Source organism: Thermobia domestica, chromosome 17 (assembly GCF_964235325.1).
Source record: "Thermobia domestica chromosome 17, izTheDome1.hap1.1, whole genome shotgun sequence".
In the NCBI taxonomy this organism is placed as follows: domain Eukaryota; kingdom Metazoa; phylum Arthropoda; class Insecta; order Zygentoma; family Lepismatidae; genus Thermobia; species Thermobia domestica.
The window spans coordinates 148727507-148750018 of record NC_137470.1 but is presented as its reverse complement, the minus strand read 5'-3'; the positions used below and the strand labels follow the sequence as shown (position 1 = coordinate 148750018).

The 22512-nt window shown below is 38.7% G+C and overlaps 1 protein-coding gene across 7 annotated transcripts in view; it reads left to right on the top strand.

The window, feature by feature from the left end:
- The first annotated feature begins 5833 nt into the window (after window positions 1-5833).
- Window positions 5834-22512, top strand: part of LOC145674396 (uncharacterized) — a 33413-nt gene continuing 16734 nt past the window's right edge. For 2 of the 7 annotated variants that reach the window (XM_081744394.1, XM_081744390.1), the window contains exon 1: window positions 5834-6155. In XM_081744394.1, the coding sequence (XP_081600520.1) occupies window positions 5849-6155 (307 nt within the window). In that variant the 5' untranslated portion in view covers window positions 5834-5848. Of the gene's footprint in view, window positions 6156-9342; window positions 9493-9594; window positions 9620-22512 lie in introns of those variants that run through there. The other 5 variants (XM_081744392.1, XM_081744391.1, XM_081744397.1 and 2 more) reach the window with 5 other exon arrangements.

Below are 22512 nucleotides of genomic sequence, written 5' to 3'. Positions count from 1 at the left end.
TACAATGGATTTACCTGATTACAGGGATTATTTGTGACTGCACAGTTATTATTCATAATTGTAGTGAAATAGAATTGGTGTATTTCTTCCGCATAGTATAGACTCTATAATACAGAATAAGAAATCACTTCTGGAAGCTAGTTCTAAAAACTTGAAAGTTAAGCCCTTTATCTAGAAACAAATATCGAGGACTAAGAAAATCCAAGCAATTTCCGGTTTAACAGATGGCACTGCAACTTACTCGGTTTGTATAAAATTACAATGGATTTAGCAGAAGACATGGATTATTTCTGACTGCGAAGTTATTCTTCATAATTGTAGCGAAATAGACTTAGGATATTTCGGCCGCATAGTATGTACTGCACAGTACAGAATAAAGAAAATATTTCCTGGAGCTAATTCTCAAAACTGAAAATTAAGCAATTTAACTAGAAACAAATATTTAGGACTATGAAGATCCTAACAATTTCCGGTTTAAAAGAAGGCAGTTCTACTCACTCGGTTTGGATAATATTACAATGGATTTAGCAGATGACAGAGATTATTTCTTACTCCACAGTTATTATTCATAATTATAGTGAAATAGAATTAGTATATTTGTGCCGGATAGTATAGACTGTACAATACAGAATTAGAAATCAATTCTAGGAGCTAATTCTCAAAATTGAAAGTTAAGCCATTAAACTGGAAACAAATATTGAAAACTAACAAAATCCTACCAATTTCCTGTTTAAAAGATGGCAGAGCTACTCACTCGGTTTGTATAAAATTACTGGGCATTCAGCAGAAGACATGGATTATTTCTGATTGCACAGTTATTCTTCATAATTGTAGTGAAATAGAATTAGTATATTTCTGCCGCTTAGTAAAGACTGTAGAATACAGAATAAGAAATCGCTTCTGGGAGTTAATTCCCAAAACTGAAAGTTAAGCCATTTAACTAGAAACTAATATTGAGGACTAAGAAAATCCTAACAACTTCCGGTTTAAAACATGGCAGTGTTACTTACTCGGTTTGGATAAAATTACTAGGGATTCGCAAGATGACAGGGATTTTTTTCTCACTGCACAGTTATTATTCATAATAGCTAAAAGATGGCAGAGCTACTCACTCGGTTTCGAAAAAAATTACTGGGCATTCAGCAGAAGACATGGATTATTTCTGATTGCACAGTTATTCTTCATAATTGTAGTGAAATAGAATTAGTATATTTCTGCCGCTTAGTAAAGACTGTAGAATACAGAATAAGAAATCGCTTCTGGGAGTTAATTCCCAAAACTGAAAGTTAAGCCATTTAACTAGAAACTAATATTAAGGACTAAGAAAATCCTAAGAATTTACGGTTTAAAAGATGGCAGTGCTACCCATTCGGTTTGGATAAGATTACTATGGTTTTACCAGATGACAGTTTTTTTTTTTTTTTTGTAACTGCACTTTTATTATTCATAATTGTAGTGAAATAGAATTAGTATAAATATATTTGTGCCGTACAGTTTAGACTCTATAATACAGAATAAGAAATCACTTCTCGGAGCTAATTCTGAAAACTGAAAGTTAAGCCATTTAACTAGGAAGAAATAATGAGGACTAAGAAAATTCTAGCAATTTCCGGTTTAAAATATGGCAGTGCTACTCACTCGGTTTGCATGAAATTACCACGGATTCACAAGATGACAGGAATTATTTCTGACTACATAGTTATTATTTATAAATATTTTGAAATAGAATTAGTATATTTGTGCCGCATAGTATAGACTGTACAATACAGAATAAGAAATCACTTCCGGGATGTAATTCTCGAAATTGAAAGTTAAGACATTAAACTTAAAACAAATATTGAGGACTAAGAAAATTCTAGCAATTTCCGGTTTAAAAGATTGCAGTGCTACTTAATTTGTTTGCACAAAATTACTATGGATTTGCCAGATGACAGAGATTATTTCTGACTGTAGATTTATTATTCATAATTCTAGTGAAATAGAATTAGTCCATTTATGGCGCATAGTATAAACTGTACCGGGTGAGGCATTTAAAACTGTTTTTTTTGTAATATTTGGAAAACTACAAATCGGATTTTGAAAAAGTTGTAATAAAAGTTGTTCGTCTCGAAGGGGGCATCCAATGATACCACACTCGACCTCCTGCCTCCAACCCCCGGGGGCTGGAGGGGGGCAACTTTGAAATCTTAAATAGCAACCCCCATTTTTTATTCCATATTCTGATTCTCCGTAAAAAAATACGTAACTTTTGTGTTGAACATTTTTTTCGTTGCGTGATAGATGGCGCTGTAATCGACAAAAATCAAAATGGCTCACAAACATTTGAAAAATGAGGCATTTAAAACTGTTTTTTGAATATCTGGAAAACTACAAATCGGATTTTAAAAAAGTTGTAATAAAAGTTGTTCGCCTCGAAGGGTGACATCCAATGATACCACACTCAATCCCTGCCCCCACCCCGGGGGGACGGTATGGGGGCCAACTTTGAAATCTTAAATACGAACCCCCATTTTTTATTCCATATTCTGATTCTCCGTGAAAAAATACGTAACTTTTGTATTGAAAATTTTTTTCGTTGCGTGATAGATGGCGCTGTAATCGACAAAAATCAAAATGACTCACAAACATTTGAAAAATGAGGCATTTAAAACTGTTTTTTTGAATATCTGGAAAACTAAAAATCGGATTTTGAAAAAGTTGTAATAAAAGTTGTTCACCTCAAAGGGGGACATCCAATGATACCACACTGGAGTCCCTGCCCCCACCCCCTGGGGTGGGAGGAGGGCAACTTTGAAATCTTAAATACGAACCCCTTACTGCAATGGGTGAAGTTGGTACTGTTGCAAGAACATAACTTTTATTTTAACAGTTGTGGAATTTGAAGTGCCATTCATTTGGATTTTTCATATTTTCTTACTATACTTATTTCCAGTTGTACAAGGCAGTTTCGTCAAACATCTCGATTACTATTTATGATTACGGAACACTTTAGCATATCCTTTAGGCTGTATCATTGTATCACGACCCTTAAGCTCAAGCTCAATCCTATTATAAAACACGATGAGAAGTGAGATAGGAGTGTCCTGGAGAAGTTAGATATAGTGCATTCATTCAGCCAATGGAACAAGATGCAAATCTTAGCAGAGTTCTTATTCTGCCTTGCATATCCATATACAAAGTGTCGAATTTCTGATACGCCTTCACATGACGTGTTTTGCAGACGATGAAACACTACTGATGCAATTTCCGATGATCCTTTGGCTACGTGTGCTTCTGTCCAATAATATACTGTGTAAACAATTTCTTCTTTGTTTGCCTATCGGTTGACTTTCCTTCGTAAATCGTAAAATTAAACAACTAAAATTGTGCTGCTGTAATAGGCGGTTTGATCTGGAACTCGAGGAAGAACATGATTCTTTTGCGAGTCGAATAATAAAGTGATTGCATCATTGTTTCTACTTTTCAATAAGGAATGAAAGGCTTCACCTTTCTCTTATGTATCAAAAATTCAGTTTCACAAGAGGTATTCCCTGATTGAAGTCTCAACTCAAACTGCATACATTTCGAACATTTATTTATAACAGGACTTCCAAAACTTATATTGTATTCAGTTACAAATAAGAGTATGGAACCCGAAGATCGTTTTCCACATCGTTATTGTACAGTTGGTGAAGTTTTGCTACAGACAAGTAACTTGGCAGCTAATGCTTCTTTCCATTTTCTCGTCTGCAATAATGTTTCTGTACAGGAATTAGTCTTTCACAGGCCCGTTTTTATAATATTGTGCGCCTATGTGCCCTTTTGCTGCCTTTACGCACAATTTTGCCGCCCCCTCAAAAACGACCAATATTATTATAGTTGAATTCAGTTATTTGGGTGGGGAGTCGCTGAGATGTATAACGGCAGCTTTAATACATTTCAACTTCAAGGTCATATTCCACTCCCCAGGAAGGGGGCGAGATTTTAAAAGTAATCGAAAACGACAGATATTAGTGTTGAATTCATAGTTTTCGAGGTCACTAAGTTTAACGGTATCATTTTTCATGATGTTTTAAGTTCATCCTCACCGCTTGGAATGGGGTGGGAAAGGATGACTTTTTTAACATATTTTCTCGCCCTTGCGCGGGACTCTGCAGATTGCTAGTTTTAAATATTACTTTATTGTGAATCTTAGAGAAATTCCAAAATTTTGCCGCCCAATAAATTCTGCCGCCCTGTGCTCGAGCATAGAATAGCACTTACCTAAATACGGGCCTGGTCTTTCAATAAATGTTTTAACAGTTTTCTTCTTGGCTTCAAACATATGGGACTTATGGTCTCCTCCTCTGTTTTCTGATGCCAGCTATCCACTTTCAAAATTCCGTTTACATATTAGCTTAAACCGTTTCTCAGATACTCCTAACACACAACAAAAAAAATCTTACACACTATCAGCAGTGTTTTGATGTCACTATCACATTTCGGATCGTAATATCGAATCCAAAGCTGTGTTGCTTCTTCCCTGTTGTTCTTTGGTCTTTTTCGTTGTGGTGTTGAAGGTTTCGTATGCTTTAATATGAAATTGTCTTGGATTATTTTATTTTTAACCAAATAGGAGCATTGGTGAAATTTGCAAATATCTTGCATACACATTTCTGTACATCTAAGTCTTTCCTCCTACATGGTTACAGTTAAAGTGTTTCGTGCAAACATTTGGGTGAATAGGTTGACTCTTTTTACGTTTTGCTTTTCCACTTGTCAGGATTACGCATTTTCTTCCTGCCGTTTCCAGGTGGACTTGGTGTAATAATAACATTCTCCTCTTTCAAATCTTTTAATCTTTCCATCTCCGTGGACATTTACGCCGGAAAGCTTCTTTTTAATAGGACAGAGTGATTTCATTACACTCTTCAAGCTACTTTTGCTTCTCCAACAATGGCGTCGTAGTAAATAAAACCAACCTTATCGTTAAAACCTTATCAAATTTTCAGTTATAGCCGGTGATAACACAATATTCTTTCTTGAAGGAGAAATGAATGTAAATCCCGTGAAATTTAATTGTTTATCACTATTATCTTGCTTGCTGATGCAATGCATAGCATTGGGACAAAAGACAATTTGAACCGAAAATGGCAACTAGTCATTCAATGGTTATAGAAAGAGCCGTTTTGGAATTAAAAAACCCTTTCCTTATCAGTGCGCCATGTTGTTGTGGACAATATCACTTATGAACAATAACCTACTTTTCAAATTACTTTTTTTTAAAAAATGTTTTAGACAGTTTTGGCAAGAAACCAATTCATAAACAGAAAGATACGACCTCAAAGATTTCAAAGCTACTGATATCTCAATTTAAAAAAGAAAAAATGGACAAGATCCGTTTTGAAAATAAACTCGACAATTAAAACTACTTTTAGCGTTACCCAGGAACAACGACGTGGACGTAGTAGTAATTTGTTCCCTTCGGGGTGCTTTTTTAATGTGAGTTCCCTTGCCTCTCACCATGGGGCTGCTTGTTTTAGGTGAGTCCCCTTGCCTCTCACCATCGGGGTGCTTGTTTTAGGTGAGTCCTCTTGCCTCTCACCACACTGAGAAAAATCCGTTATCCGGACAGCGGTATGTTGTACAAATATATGGAATCCTTACGTTTAGTACGGAAATCTGTATGGAGCATACGTTATCCATATACTACATAACTACTGCCTTTTTCTCACTTAGATATTACATCATGTCGCTGCAGGATGTCTGACATCGAACAAACTTCCGTATATTACATATGTATACGTATATTATATACGTCAGCTATATATTTCATACATCCATCTGTATGTGAGATTCTGACCACCCATGGACAGTTCTTTCTTTCATCATGAGTGACGTCATTGAACAAAGAACAACTGTCGTTTTCTTGCGAGTCGGTTTATGCATATCGTGTCACGGTGTGGAGGTTGTAACACCCCTCATTTTATATCTTCTACCTTATACTTTTAATACTTTACTACGTAACACGATCTTATTAATTTATTATACGCTTCATATATTTACTAACTATCCAACGATATTTGTTGCCTCGGGCATTAAATTGGTGAAGAAGAACAAGAAGAAGAAGAAGAGTCATTTACTGAACGAGATTTGTTTACAGGTAAAAAGAACAAAGGAAGGAAACAAGAGCCTGAGTAAGTACAATAGTTAAGTATAACATTACTTAAATATTACTTTAATTACCGATTACTTTAGTATAACTCGCTTTAAGCTTAATAAATTACTAACATGTTAACGTGACTTCTGGTTGCAAATCTTCCTATTGTAACCCGTTAGTTAAGAAGAAAGGAATGGGCGAATCTGAATTTTGAGAATTCTTTGAACATTGGCGCGTATAAACTTTTTCTACATTTCAAGGTGCACAAAGTAAATGTTGTGTTTATTTATTTCTTTTTAGACGGTCCCTTCCTCGGAGGAGATTTACTATAACATAACACAGTAAATCTCATAACTTCATAACATGTTTGCTTAGAAACCGCTTTCAGCGCGAATAGCGACTTCGTGTAGTCTAAAAGACTGTTAGCCATTTTTGCTAGAATATTTTCACAAAAGCTTTTTTTAACGTCCTGCGATTATCCACCAAGGTGATGATGAGATAGGTGATATTGGTTGCAAAAAGAAAGTGGGATGGAACGGGAGAATCTTAAAGAGTAATCACGCACACAGTGTTTGCCCACCATAAGCTCACTTGACAGTAGCTGGAATCGACCCATGGACCCAACGCGTCAGAGGTGAGAATTCTACCGAGTCCAAGATTTGTTTCGTGAAACACTGTGAAGAGAGGGAATCAATTTGTGAAAACAGGCGAGTAGCACAGAGAGTTAAAGCACCAAATGTGATGGGGCGGAAATTATTATCAGTCAACTTTACTTAGTTTTACTATGCATGCAAATTTGCTAGCTTATCTGACCTACTTTTAAGCGCGTAACATTCCAGTTTTGGACGTTTCAAATCTGAAAATATTATGTTGATAGGTTTTCGTCATAAATACTTTCAATATAGAAAAGTAATTCACGTGAAATATATTTACGACGTTAGAAGGTCCGTGGCATTATTCACAACTCATGGTTTATAAAAGGTATAAATAATACAATGTATATATGTACTGTATGCTGTACACTTATAACATGAATAAAGGTTTGCAATTTTATTAATAGAGGCCATGATGGGTTAGTGGTAGGGCGTTTACCTCTGGTGCATGGGGTCTTTGGTTCGATCCCAACTCGCGCCAAGTGAGCTTTGTGGTGGACAAATGTGTTCATGTTTTTTCTCGGGGTTCTCCCGTTTCCTCCCACTTTCTTCATTCCACCATTTCACTCATCTCTCATCATCACTGTCTCCTTTAGCCTAGCCAGCATAACCGTGGGATGTAAAACTTAGAGATTTCATTTAATTTCATTTTTGGAGTAGTGACTTCGACTTTATTCAGCGGGGAGGAGGGATCAGTGGTAGAGTGTTCACCTCCGGTGCTTGGGGACCCTGGTTCGATCTCAGCTCGCGCCGTGTGGACTTTGTGGTGGACAAACACCGTGCTCTTGGGTTTTCTCGTTGTTCTCCCGTTTCCTCCCACTTTCTTCATTTCACCATTTCACTCATTTCTCATTATTACCGTCTCCTTTAGCCTAACCGGCATATCCGTGGGGCGTTAAACTTAAAGATTTCATTTTATTCAGCGGAAAGTCAAAGTTTGGTTTGGAAAAAATCATCGAAATTTATTTTATTTCTTCGGAAAATTCGATTACGTCATTTTAGCGTTTTAGTTCTTCTAATGTCCTTTTAACACGCAACCACCGAGCTATGTCACTGCTTGTGAAGTATTGCTTAAATTGGAGCTTTTGTACGGGGCAACTGTAGTTGCTTCCTCTAAAACAGTCGCCGCCACCGTTAGCTTTGGAACAACTGTCTCGAACAACTCTTAGTACCCGGCACTCGTTAAGAAGCATTGTGTTAAATGGAAGGATTCGTACGGGGACACGGCAGTTGACGCCATCGTACCAATGTATCTTTTTTTCTTTAAAAAAATCTTAGTTGGAGTACTGATCACAGGCGAAAAAAGCGGAATTGTTTATCACTTTATTTTACGTCACATACTGGTGTTCTCCGATGTCTCAAAACAACTATAGACTATTCCTATATTCCATGTATATTACAATGCAGTATCATCCCTGTGATGAACGCATAAGATACCAGGCTTACATTGTTGCCTTCTTCTTTATATTTATACCATCTTCCAAATTACGTTTATAATATTGATCCTTCTGTAACGTACAACGTGCCCATGGAAGCTAACTAGTCATCTATTAGGTTTTGTTTTATGCACATGAAGCATACATATTAATCATCCGATTTGCAGCCACCGTTAAAGCATTTCTGGATGTATGTTATTACTATTATTGAGTTGAGTTGATTTTGAGTTTAACGTCCCTTTTAGCAGCGAGACTATATGAGACGGGACCTACTGATTATCGTGGAATCCGAACCACATGAGCTCCCGGCAGGAATCGAATCCGGGTTTCTCACGCCAAAGGCGCGTACGCTAACCGCTTAACCACGAAGGAACTCATTATTATTATTATTATTATTATTATTATTATTATTATTATTATTATTATTATTATTATTATTATTATTATTATTCAACCACTAAAGAAAGAAGTAAAAGAGGAAAATATGTTGTTGACCAAACCAAACATACATCGATGGGATTCCTCGTGGCCAAGTAGTTAGAACTTCGCTGCCTATGCAGAGGACCAGGTTTGATTCTCGATGGTAGGTACTGTGGTTTGAAAAATGAAATGAAATGAATTGAAATGAAATCTTTCAGTTTAACGTCCCGTACTTATGTCCGCTAAGGTAAGGGAGACGATGAACAAAGCAAGTGAATGATGGAAGAATTGATGGAATGAGAATGTTGGAGGAAAAGGAGTACCCCGAGAAAACCCACGCACACGATGTTGCCCACCACAAACTTACTTGGTCGAGGATCGAACAAGGGACCTCACGCCACAGAGACAAGCGATCTACCACTAAGCCACCGTGCTCTCTAATGTGGTTTGAATTAAAGCTAGGGATCTACGTCTAATGTAGTCTCGGTGTTGTATCTTTCCATGTATATCTTGTGTACTGACAACCCAGTCCCACTACAGAAAAAATACGTGGGTATTGAAAGGTTTAAAAAAAACAACAGAAAAAACAAATAATATATCAGTGTCTGCTATCAGTTGCTTGACGTAAAAAGCATTTTTTTTATTTCCATTGCCCAATAGTAAAATTGCCCGTAGGGGTTACTAACTGGTGGATCTTTTTCATTGGTAGCATTAGCGGGCGGGTTGTCATTATGTTTGTATTACCCAGAATTCAGTAGCATAGAAGTGACTTAGCTTCGTCTTGGCTTGACATTTGATGTGCAAAATTAGTATAAGAAGGAGAGTGGAAGCGTTTTTGATCGTGGTCACTCACCTAGGATTTCAAGTAAGTTGGTTTTCCTGCACTAGAAGATCTACTATTTTACATTTCAATTAGTTTTGTTTTACTTTCACCTCAGTGCTGCGAGATTCCGTAAGCTCGTTTGTTTTTTTATTTACGTAAATGTATGAAGGTATGTTTGTAGAAGTAGCAGTTTGTGTAGACTATGTTAATCTTTCATTTAAAAAAAAAAAAAAAAGTTTAATGGGTAATAGTATACATGAGAACCCCCTTATCTGCGTTTCTTCTGTGTTCTATTACCACTTCTACATGAAATATCATAAATTTTCTTCGTAGTGCAATAGTGAGAAGTGTCCATGTGCGCAAGACATACGATATGCGTTAAACGCCCCCCTCCCCCCCACACACATAGTCATAGATAAAGTATAAGGGCACTACACATGCAGATATAAAGTACAGGTACGTTCATTTTTATTTTCGTATCAGTCGATAAGTAAATAAAAGTCGCTTTGTTACCCCCTTTGTGAGTTCGTACATAATGAATAATCCCTAAAAGTATGAGCGTCCTGCTCCTTCGGGAACTGATGCAGCTTCATGTATACTATATCCGTTTAATGTCCCACGATTATGCACTGGGGCTGAGGGAGACTGATTATGAAATGAATGATTATGATGGAATAACGAAAGTGGGAGGAAACGAGAGAACTCTGAGGAAAAAAGGGGCATGGTGTTTGTTCATCACAAAGCACTTGGGGATAGTGTATTTATTCCGTTAAGCCCCAACAGCTTTTCAACTTTGACAGTAATTACGGGGAAGGTTCTAGAATGCTGGTCCGCACATATAAGTAACGAGAGTTGGTACCCAGGATGGTTACTTTCTTTATCAAAGCTCAATATTCGAATTCACATAGTAATGCCAAGTGAGCGATAGCGAGTCAAGATTAGTTAGTAGTAGCCAGGGTGATTATTTTATTACGATTCAGTGGTTCTATTAAAAATGAAAAAAAAAAAAAAAAACTGGCATAATTACGTATAAATATATTTTGGTTAGGTTTGCTTAATTTTCGTTCACTGGTAAGAGTGCACTTTGAGCAGAACAAGTGATTTTGGGTATCTTTTAGTTTCTACCCCAATCCTGCAAATATAAGATCTCCAGTGTTACTAAGCAAAATATAACTAAGCGAGTGACAGCAAGCGAACGGGGTTACACACCCCGCAGGGCTTTGTTTAGTATTGGTTCCAATGTATGTTCTGTTTAAAGTGCATTTTTGCCCGTTCACTTACATAGTAGGTCTGGACCGACGTAGTTTATGGAACTTAACCTTGGAACAAGGATTGAACAGGGAGGAATCCCTGACGTCAGAAGTGACCACTCTACCACTGAGTCACCGTGGTCCGAGCTCTCATTTCATAACTTCTTGGATTAAGTCATTTGAAATCTTGGAGCATTTTGAAATTACTCAAAGGTGTATATAGGTTGCATAAAATATTTTTTCTTTACGTAAGTAATCGAAAAAAATGTCCTATGTTAGAGGAACGTATCTTCACATAGAGTAGTATAACACGGTCATGTCCGTAGCTAAGATGTAGGCCAGGGGGGAGGGCTTGAGAACCCTTTTCGACCATCTTCAGGCCTTCTTGAAACTTTTAGCTTATTGGTATGTATATATGAAAGTAAAGTGAGCTCAAATTAGCTTCCACAAAAATTAACTCATTCCCTTGCCTTAGTAGTTTGAAATACTAGAAATTAGTAATATAATTTTGAATAGTTAGTGATGTGCGATGGTTCTAGCTTATGACGAACTGGTTCCTTGAAATCTCTGGTTAGTTCATATTTGGTCTAGAAAACGTAATTTTCAAAATTAAAACATGTTTTCATCATTTTGGATACAGAAATTTGGAATTTAGGTATACATTCCTCCCTTCCCATCTGCGTTAACTTGATATGGAGAGTTGGCGTGTTTGCGATTTGTATTTGTCTTCGCACTTGATTTGATTATTAAACCATAGTTGAAAGCCATGGGTATGCACGCAAGCCGCCACGAGAGTCTGCAACGGACATTAAAACAAATGCCTGACGTGGGTTCGAATGCCAGGCAGTTTTAATTTCACCTTTCACAGTGAGACTCGTAGGATTGGAGGGGGCGCGGTGGCTCAGTGGTAGAGCGTTCACCTCTGGTGCTTGGGGTCCCGGGTTCGATCCCACCCCCCGCCAAGTGAACCTTGTGGTGGACAAACACCGTGCTCGTGGATTTTCTCGGGGTTCTCCCGTTTCCTCCCACTTTCTTCATTCCACCATTTCACTCATCTCTCATTATCACCGTCTCCTTTAGCCTAACCGGCATAACCGTGGGACGTAAAACTTAAAGATTTCATTTGTAGGATTGGACTGGGTTCATATTCTGTGGCTGGTAAAAACTTAAAACAACTGAATTTTAACTTGGACAGATGCTATAGATGTTATGAGACAGAGCATGTTACATTCAGTTATTATCGATAAGTAATAGTAAAGATATAATGTGGTTACTAACAGCAACGTGAAGACCACATAGTTGCAGTTGGTAACTGTATTTTCGTTGTTTTACGAGTGGTGGTTCACGGTATAACCAGATCTGATCAATCAACTACTTGTATTATTACATTTTATTACGTTACAAGCAGTGGCGGATCTAGCCCGGGGCATCCCCCCAGTTTTTACCTTCTAGAACACTCTGGTTACAAGCGGGACGTAAAACTGAAAGATGTTTTACTTTGTTTCCATGTGTTTTCTTTATAGCTATGCCCAACCTGGGCTAATGCGCCTGCCTGCATTCCCTAATGTCACGAAGATAATTGGGTCTAATTCTCTAGTTGGTATAGTTTAAGGGCACTGTCATAAAAATCGTTCCGTGATATTGGTGTGTACAGCTCACCACTTCAGATGAACTGCGTTAAATAGCATACTAATTATATACCCTGTTGGCATTTAGAATAATATTCCTTCTCAATTCTTTACACTAATTTGATTTCTACTTTACATTAAATATATTGTTACATTGTATTTTTAGTAGTCTTCCCCGCTGGTCTAGTGATTTCCGTGTGGCCTTGGGGAACGTGGCCCCTCGTTCAATTCTCGGTGGGAGGGTGGAAACAAATTAAGTTACTTCCACAAACGCGTTTACTTCTATCAATCATCAGTCTCTTTTGGCCTAAAGTCGTAGCTGTGCGACATGAAAAAAGAAAACTAATTTTTAATTCCCTAGTTTGGCTTTTGTGTAGGGCTACTTGCTGGAGTTGAGAACTTCAACGGAACAGTAAGTTATAGAATTTATAACTAGTTTAATCAGTCGAAAATTATTCCGGTTCCTTGAGATTCATTCGGTTATTTTTTCTTCATAGTTTTGTTTCACAATTTCTAGAAGGAATTAGGTGTTAACAAAGCAACTAATATGCAAAAACTCGCTATGCTAAGCGTTGATTCACTTGAATTATTTCTCCTATTCCGTTTAATGTGTTTTGATCCCCAGTTGCGCACATTCTAGTGTTTTGTTTTTAGACCAGGCCCGCAACTAGAGGGGGGCTAGCGGGCAACTGGCCCCCTAAACTTTTCGTGGCCCCTCCAGACCTCAATACGGAAAACACAATTTAGATATTTGTAAGGTAAGTTTTGATGACTTACCCCCCCCCCATATATTCATGGTCCCTCCAAACATATTTGGCTGGTTTCGGGCCTGCTTGAGACTGTACGTTTACCCTGCTGTATCCAGGTGGGAGGTGCAGTAACTCGAAGGGTTCAAATGAAGCTTCTTACGAGAGTGACTTTTCTAGATATACAATCAAAGCTATTTATATCTGTGATGCAATACGAGGGTTGCACTGAAAGTTTCGGGAAAATGATAGAACACAAGAACATAAAAGTGCAATTTTTTTTTTTTTTTATGAAAGTATTCCCCCTGAGTAGCAGTGCATTTTTATGCAATAAAACCAAATCTTGAAACAGGTATGCCACTCCGAGGTTGGTATCTGTGAAACCTGCAGTTTGTATGCCTCGATGGCTTCTTCTGGAGGTGCAAAAGCGCTTCTCACGCAACATGTTCTTTATTGTTGGGAACAAAAAGAAATCACTGGGAACTAAATCAGGGAAATAAGCCGGATGTCATGACTTCGCTTTCCTGGTCCAGAAAATCACTTGTGGTAGCTGCTGTGCGCGAGCTGGTATAGTTGTGATGCAGAATGATACGGCGGTTGAACTGTTTGCTCACATTCAGTACTTCTGATAGGCATATGGTTGTGTACCATTCTGCATTGACTGTTCTGCGATTCTCCAGTGGGACAGTTGCGATATGCCCTGATTTATCAGAAATTTATGCAATCGTTTGTTTGGAGGCACAGTGTGCTTGAACAAGTTTGATTGGTTTAGGTTCTCGCGGAACACCCACACAGCTTTGTTTCCGGTTCTTACGTATAAATCCAAATTTCATCACCTGCTCCAATGTTAAACACCGAGATGATCCAGACTTGAACCGTTTCGTTATAACTTTGCACCACTTCACACGGGCGTCTTTTGTGCGCGACTTAAATTGTGTGGAATCCAACGAGTGCAAAGTTTTTTCACACGTAAATAATAGTGCAATATTATTTGTATTTGGCTCATAACAATGCCTAAGATTTCCTGAATTTCGCGATAAGTCACATGCCGATCAGTGTTCATAATTTCACGAACAGCAGCAACGTTTTTTGGCACAATGACCTGCACAATCCCGATCAGTCAGGCTGAGCTGGCCACACGTGAATTCCTGAAACCACCTGTAAATTGTCTGAGATGGGGTTTCATCAGGAAAAGTAGCAGTTATCTGACGAACACATTGTTGCTGTGTTTACCCTTGCCGAATATCGTAATAAATCATAATACGAAAATGCTCTATCAGGTCAATTTTTGTTCAGGATCACCTCACTTCAAACTAGTACCCTGTAACGGCAAAGATTGAGAGTTATATACGGTTTATCTTTAGAGTGAACAATATTAAATTACTTGGAGAGGGGAAATCTTCCTCATCCCTCTCCGTTCATTCGGATCTTGTGGAAGCTCATGTGATGCGTATTCCACGTTAAAGCTCTAGAACCAAGTCTCAGATAGCCTCGGACCTGAATTGGACGCTAAACTTACTACTAACAACGCTTGTGTAATGACTTGTGGTTTATTAATTGCGAAAGATTGGTAATGTAATGTAATTATAATGTACACTATATGTATTTTGTTAAATCATTTTTATCTTAATGTCCCAGGATTATGCACTTTAGACTAAAGGTGACGGATGATTAATGAAAGTGAGTGATTGTGAAAGTGATCGAAACAGGGATCACGTGCAACGTCACATGTGCTACCCATTAGGTCATCTGGGAAGGTTGCGTTTTCTCTGTGATGACGCTAGTATAAATCATTCCCTTATATTTCATTTAAGGTTATGTTACGAGCATAGTTTTCTCTTTTTTATGCCACAAAGTAGTAGAAGAATTTTCTGAATTTATTTAGTTTAGCGTCCGTTCTAGCAGCGAGGCTATATGAAATATGGACCTACAGTTTTAACATGAAATCTGAATCACATTTGTTCCCACCAGAAAGCGAACCCCGATCTCCCTCGCCAACTTACCTTATATATTTACAGAATTGAGTTTTTAATATTTACGTATTTTAGTTTTAAAAGGCAGATTAAAAAATTTTTTTTGAATATTGAGATAATAGAGTATAAAGTATGTTTTGTAGGAAATCGTTGAAATGAAATCGTAATCAGTGACGCAATGCTAAAAATTTTTTAGTAGGTATACACTCCACCCTGAGTGTGAGATTCATTACGTCCCTGAATGTGAGGGATTACATCATCAAGATGCAACAATCTTGTGTATTTATTTACTTCGCGACTTTGAGATTTTTTTCTTTCAGTTTTTAATTTTGATTATTTTCGTTCCGAAATCTAATTAATTCGTCACCGTGTCCTATTCCCACAACCGATTACAAGTTTTGCTTACTTAAGGTAATGGTTCGCAACCTTCTTGACTAAACTCCAACGACATCACGATATATTTGTTTTTAGGTTAATTTCCGATAAGCCCAGTCTCATCAAACCAAGGTAGGCATACTAAGTAAACTAAACCAAACCAAACTTGAACTAGCCTAACCTATCCGTAATTCATTGTCAGAAACACGGCACGGAGTTAACGGAATAAATGCATATTTTGTATTAATAATATAGACTATATTAGTGTAAGCCTATAAGTTTCTATAAAGTACCGACTATGTAGTACTAAAATCTTAAGTGTTGATGCTTCTGGAGGCGTTAACTGGTAATGTCTCCAAATAGATTTTAACTAAATGCTTCGTGATGTCTAAAGTTTCGGGATACACTGGTTAAAACCACTGACTTAACGAACTATGCCAATTAAGGAAGTTCACATGTGCAGTAGACTCATAAGTATCCGGCTCACGACTATTCGACTTCCGTACTATCCAGCCTAGTTTTCTTGTATCGTAATTGAGGAAGGCAAGGCGTTGCATTGGCAACATTGCCAAGGCATTGGAAGCAGGCGTTTGCTACGATCCTCCTACGTGTCATGTGCAAAATACAAGTTGTGACAGGAAAAGAGTAGCGTTCTGCTCCTTGTTCATTGTTTCGTCAATATGTAACGGACCTCAATACAGTACGCTTCAGTTATACCTGCTTATAACTGTACGGTACTGTATACGTCAATTGTTCTTGGGGTATGCTTCATGTAGACTGTACTCCGGCCTATCCGGCTTTTTTTGTTATCCGGCCTGCCCTTCCGCCACATTAGCCCGGATATTCTTGAGTCTACTGTATTCCGTTTGCAATATGTGTGTAGATGAAGCTGAGGGAAGGCATGCGAGATATGACTATAAAATTTTCTCAGCATAAATCACCACTTAATGTCTTAAATCTTACTAATTAGTAACCTCTCACTAAATAGTAGGTATGTTGGGATGAGGATTAGCTTAGTTACTCTTCGGTCATTGTAGAGAGCGAAGGCAGAAAATTAGCTCGTGGAGTTTGCGCCTACGGCGCAGGAGTGTGCACTTTCCGAAATCTTAATGGATGCGTCAAGTAATTTCATCGCTTCCACTCTCAACCTAATTGCATGGATATGAAATCCACATTTTTGGTTCCGAACAATACCTACGCTAGATAAAGCATAGGTTGGTGTATGTTTCACTTTTCATGTAACTAAGATTCTCTCTTATCTTTATTTGCTATTTGAGTTTCCCTTTTCAACAACTTAATCATATATTCCGATCCTTTCTGATTATAATATTTATAAATCAAATGAAATACACCTATTTGTAAGTCCTATATCAGCTCACGACTTCGAAAACCAGGGAAAACAAATGAACAGCGAATATTGGTGGGTCGGTAAGGGAATATGAATTGCTAATTACATTAAGATTGTACATGATCTACAGTAAATCAGTGCCATTACTTTTCTTTAGCACTACAATATACAGATGGTGATCAGAAAAATTGAAACACCTCAACGAAATTGCAACTTACCAGATTAAAATGGTGTCGGGCCACCTTTCACCTTCAGAACAGCCTTGATGCGACGTGGGATGGAGGCAGAGGTCGTGAATGATAGCAAGTGGAATTTTACACCATTCCTCGTGCAGGGCGTCGGCCAGTTCTGTGATAGGAGATGGAGGTGGAAATCGTCGCCGGAGTCGTGTTTCCAAGACGGACCACAGATGTTCAATTATGTTGAGATCTGGGGATTGGGCGGGCCAGGGGAGGCGTTGAACTTCATCCCGATGTTCCTCAAACCACGCTGCAACAACGCCAGCTGTGTGAATGGGTGCATTATCATCCTGGAAGATGGCGTCATTGTCCGGGAACAACATCCGGACCATAGGATGCAAGTGGTCTCCTAAAATTGCGACATGATAGTTGGCAGTGATTCGTCCGCTAAGTGTGACCAGTGGCCCAATGAAAACCATGATATGGCGGCCCACAGTATCACCGAGCCGCCGCCATGTTTCACAGTTGGGCGGAGACACTGCAGATCATAAGCTTCTTTGGGCGTTCTCCACACACAAACACGGCCCATGGTTGGGAATAGGGTGAAGGATGACTCATCCGACTATATCACACGTTTGCAGTCCTCAACGGTCCAAGTTGCATGGTCACTGCACCATTTGCGGCGTGCGAAAGCGTTATGGTCCCTGATGAGCGGTTTGGCCCGTGCAACACGACCCCGTAAGTTCATGTCATGTAATTCGCCGCGGACTGGGATTGTCGAAACAGGGTGGGGGAGGTGCTGATTGAGTTCCTCCGTCACTTGCTCCGCAGTCACAAGACAGTTCTGCGTGACAATGCGCTTTAATACCCGGCGTGACCTGTCACTCATGATTTTCTTCCGCCCACTGTTCCGCTTCCCCGATGTGGTTTTTCCGTGTTGTGTAGGCCGTTATCACCTTCGACACTGTCCCACGCGACACACCTAACACAGTAGCCACTGCCGTCACTCTCACTCCACATAACCGCGCACCAACAATTTGCCTTCTTTGAAAATCTGAGAGGTCTCCCATTTTACACTACCTCCGTCTGCTGCAGCCACTGGACACTGCTGTTCCACTGCGCCTGACGTGTTGCCAACTACAGGTGTTTCCATTTTTCTGATCACCATCTGTATATATATATATATATATATATATATATATATATATATATATATATATATATAATAAAATGGTTTCTACGTACACTGCAAAGTAATAAAAATTACTCTTAACTATTTTAATGACGGTATCATACAAAATTTAAGATATAATATGCAAAATGTAACTAAATTTAACCTTGTGTGTGTAATTTACATTATTGCTATTTCTTTTACTTTTATGTTTAGCCTATATATAAAGATCTGTCCACTTCAGATGCATTAGAATACAGTGCTAAATGTATGTAAAAAGAAAATACAATACCATGCTTCTTGCTTAACTTGCCCATTGTTGCGCCCTAAAGTGAAAATACACATGTTTTAATTCACGCTCAAATTCATTCCAACATAGCTATCTAATTTATAGTTAGCCAGGCTATTCGCCTGTCAAGTTTACCAATACCCTGTTTGAAAATAGAAATTTTCTTATACGAGTATTAAGGCGTTCGAAAACTGACAGAACTCGTTGGTGCGTGGTAAGAGTGGCTCGATCCAGAGATTGTGTGCGTCAATGAAAAGTTGACCCACCACCCATCGTGACCCACTCTGATCAACCACTCACCAAAACCCATTGTCATCAACTCTGCCTCATAATCCACAGTCTCGTTTCCATAGACTTTACTAAGATTACACTTGTAATAAAATAAGCCTTTGAAATTCACTAATCGAAGTTTGAATTTCTACGAGTTTGTTTGGTCAATCGTTGAAGTATCGCTCTGTTACAATACCGATGGACCAGACCTTTATGATATAAAATTGTGAAGTGTTGGTCATACGGTGAATTTCAATTTATCATATACAATTATTTCTTTGTTGAATTAGATACTTTTCAGTGAAAAATAGAATGAAAGTTATCTTAAATCAAGGTAAAGTAAACCAACGTAAAGGAAAATACGAAACAGAGTAAAATTTTCCATATAATTAAGCATGCCGTACAAATTTAAAATTTCCATGTAATTAAGCTTAAAGTAAAAAAATTGTCTAGTTTTCTCAATTTTATGGTTCGATTGCCTAGTGCTCTGAACGCTCAATATAATAAACATAAGCTTCAGCAATTAGTATAATAGAAAGCAATGGATATCGATTGCGGAGCGCTGCAGTTTTTGTTTTTCAATAGTTTCTCAATTTATTTCTCAACTAATATCGATCGTTTTCGATTATTTTTACATATCAACCCACTACGAATTTCCTACCTATAGTAGCCGATCCCCATTAAAAGAGAATTTCAATAGATGCTAGGACACGCTCTGTTTAATAGTTAATATACTGAATTTCAGCTCTCAGTAAGTTCAACGGCTCCTGAGATGTTCAATTTGTATATAATTCATATATTACAGGTGATTAAAAATATATTTATTCCAATAGTCAGCTCTTCTAAAATCGCACAGCTAGTCTCGAATGTCAAGTAGTAAGTCCTATTGCTATTATTACAATTACAAATATCAATATCCAAACGTGGCTGAAGTTCATTTTCACTTAGATATACTTACCTCAGGTAATAAATAGAAACTAATGAAAAAGGAAGATAATGGTGGGTCACGGTGGGTGGTGGGTCACAGTGGGTCACGTCCTGATGACCCACGACCTACTAATCTACTCACAAATCTTCACCCACTTGACCGACGACTCACTGACCCACTCCATCTATGGCTCGATCCAGCCTCGTGTAAAGATGGCGTTTAATAGACCATTTCCGTTATTCAAAATGAACTGTAAATCACTGCGGATATGCATCTGAGGCTTTGGTACCTCACATAGCACTATCTACTGGTTTAACGGCTATTGCGCCCGCGTATGTACACTTGGTGACAGCTTTGATTCTCGCTGGTAGAGTATACATAAAATTGTGATTCGGGTTCTATCATTCCTAGGTTCATGTCTCATATACCCTTGCTACTGAAGAAGATACTAAACTTTAAAAAGTGAAGTGTCCTTCTCAGAAGGACCAATTAGGTTTACTTCGAAACATCGAATCATATGACGTGTTTTTGACTTTACTATTGATAGAACTATTTTGTATAATATACAGGATGTATTAAAAGTTTACCATCCTTTTTAAAATCTATAAGGATATAATTTCATTGAATGTGGAATGGGCGATACACATTAAGTCCAGGGGAACACTTTTAGAAGTATGTCATGCGGACGGCCGCGGCCGCTATCTTGTTCCGCTATCCAGATTTCAAAAGTGTTATTATTAACAATAGGTGGATAATGTGATACTGTACATGACCATGAGTTAGAATTGTGTATGGATTCTCAAGTATGCAATCAAATTTCATATAACTTAATTTGGTGAAAAGTTATTGACAACTGAAAGATATGTTTACCTGTTCCACATGTCCACGCTGAGCAATTGCTGGGACACGAAGCAGAATATCGAGTAAAATTTGCGATACGTTGTTCCAGATGACAAAGATTGCAAATGTCTACAGCACAAACCATAGACTTAACATATCCCCAAAGGTAGAAATGAAGTGGCGTTAGGTCTGATAATTGGGCAGGCCATTCAACTGGCCTACGTTGATCAATTCATGTTCTATGGAATTCAAGTAGCGAATCCAAGATGGCGATCGTCTGCATGATATACAGGGCGAGACATAAGGCGGTAACACCGCTGTAGCACACGAACGGTTGGCGTTCACACTTGGTTCATGGTATACGTTGTTCGGGTGGGTAATTGACCATATTGCATGACATTGTTGCCCTGGCGGCCATCTTGGATCCAATTTTGGATTTTTAAATGGGAAGGGGGCATGTGGGGTATCATTTGATACGAGCTCGATCTCAGGAAAACAGTCGTGTAGTTTATTTTCACCTATCGTTCTTGAAGTTATTGCGTCACAAAGGGGGAAAATTTGGCATTACAACATGTGCTCTATGTGCTGTCCTTCTTGAGCAAGGCACTGCAAGACGCATCTGCCAATCCTTATTGACTCGCAACAGCATGTCCGGATCGACGGTTTCACAACATTACAGAAGGCGCTGCATCACATAGTGGATATCACGGATGGGTTCTTGGTAAACCAGGTTCTTCAGATGGTCCCAAAGGAAGAAGTCTAGCGGCGCAAGATCTGGAGATCGTGGTGGCCGCTCTATCGGTTCCCGTCGCCCTATCCAATGTCCCGAAAAATGTCTATCGAACAATTGGCGTGAACATAACGCATAGCGAGGTGTAGCCCCGTCTTGCTGGGAAAAGGAGGGGAAATCAATCCTCCTTCAAGAGAGCAGGGAAAACCTCATTCTCGAGCAGATCACGATATTTCTCACTAGTCAGGGTGTCGTGGATGAAGTACGGTCCAATAATGCGTCCCCCAGATTCCACATCACACCATAGCCATTTCCCCACCAATCTCTTTGCTGTCTTGGTGTCAATCTGGGTCACTCTAGTATCTATGCTTTTGTTCATTGACCTCTTCTTGAACGAAAAATAATGCATCACTGAAAAGAACACGTTGTGGGAACATGGGGTCCTCATCATACCTTTCTGTGGCCCATTCAGCAAACGGCATCAGTCTGTTCGGATCCCTCTGTTAACCGCTGCTGGAATTGTTGCTTGTATGGGTGCCACTTGTTCACACGCAGCAATCGTAGCACGGATCACTGATTCCTGTTATAGATGCCATACGACGATCCTTGTCGATCACAGAGCCCGTCTCATGGAACTTAAACAACTTGAATACTGTTACGTATGAGATGTTATCCCCTTTCGGTGGGATGCATTAAACTCAGCCACATTCACCCTGGCAGATCGTCCACAACTCTTCTCCACGGTCTCGATTCGTTCTGGAATTGTTAGCGACATCTTCCATCACCTGGAACAACAGATAAAAATATGCTGTAATGCCAAATTTGCACCCTTTGTGACGCAATAACTTCTTAATCAATAACGGTAAGTGAAAATGGACTGCACCACTGTTTCGCTGAGATTGAGATCGTGCCAATACCCATGTCCCCTTTCCCATTTAAAAATCCAGTTGGATCCAAGATAGCGGCTTTCAAGATGGCCGCCAGGGCAACATGTCATGCACTATGGTCCATTTCCCACACGAACAATACCATGAATCAAGTGTGAACGCCAAGTCGTTCCTGTGCTACAGGGGTGTTAAGACTTATGCCTCACCCTGTACTCTCAAGTATTTCACTGGGTCTAGAGTGTATCGCCCAACTCACATTCAATAAACCTTCATCCATGTAGGTTAGAGTGGTAGAGGGCTTCTGATACACCCTGTATATATTTTTAAAATGTACAGATGGATTTCTCTAATTCCAGTTATACCCCTATCCCCCTATATATACTTTTACTGAACTCGTTATCTTATGACATATTTGATGTCACTATTACTGTAGTATAATGTAGTTCGT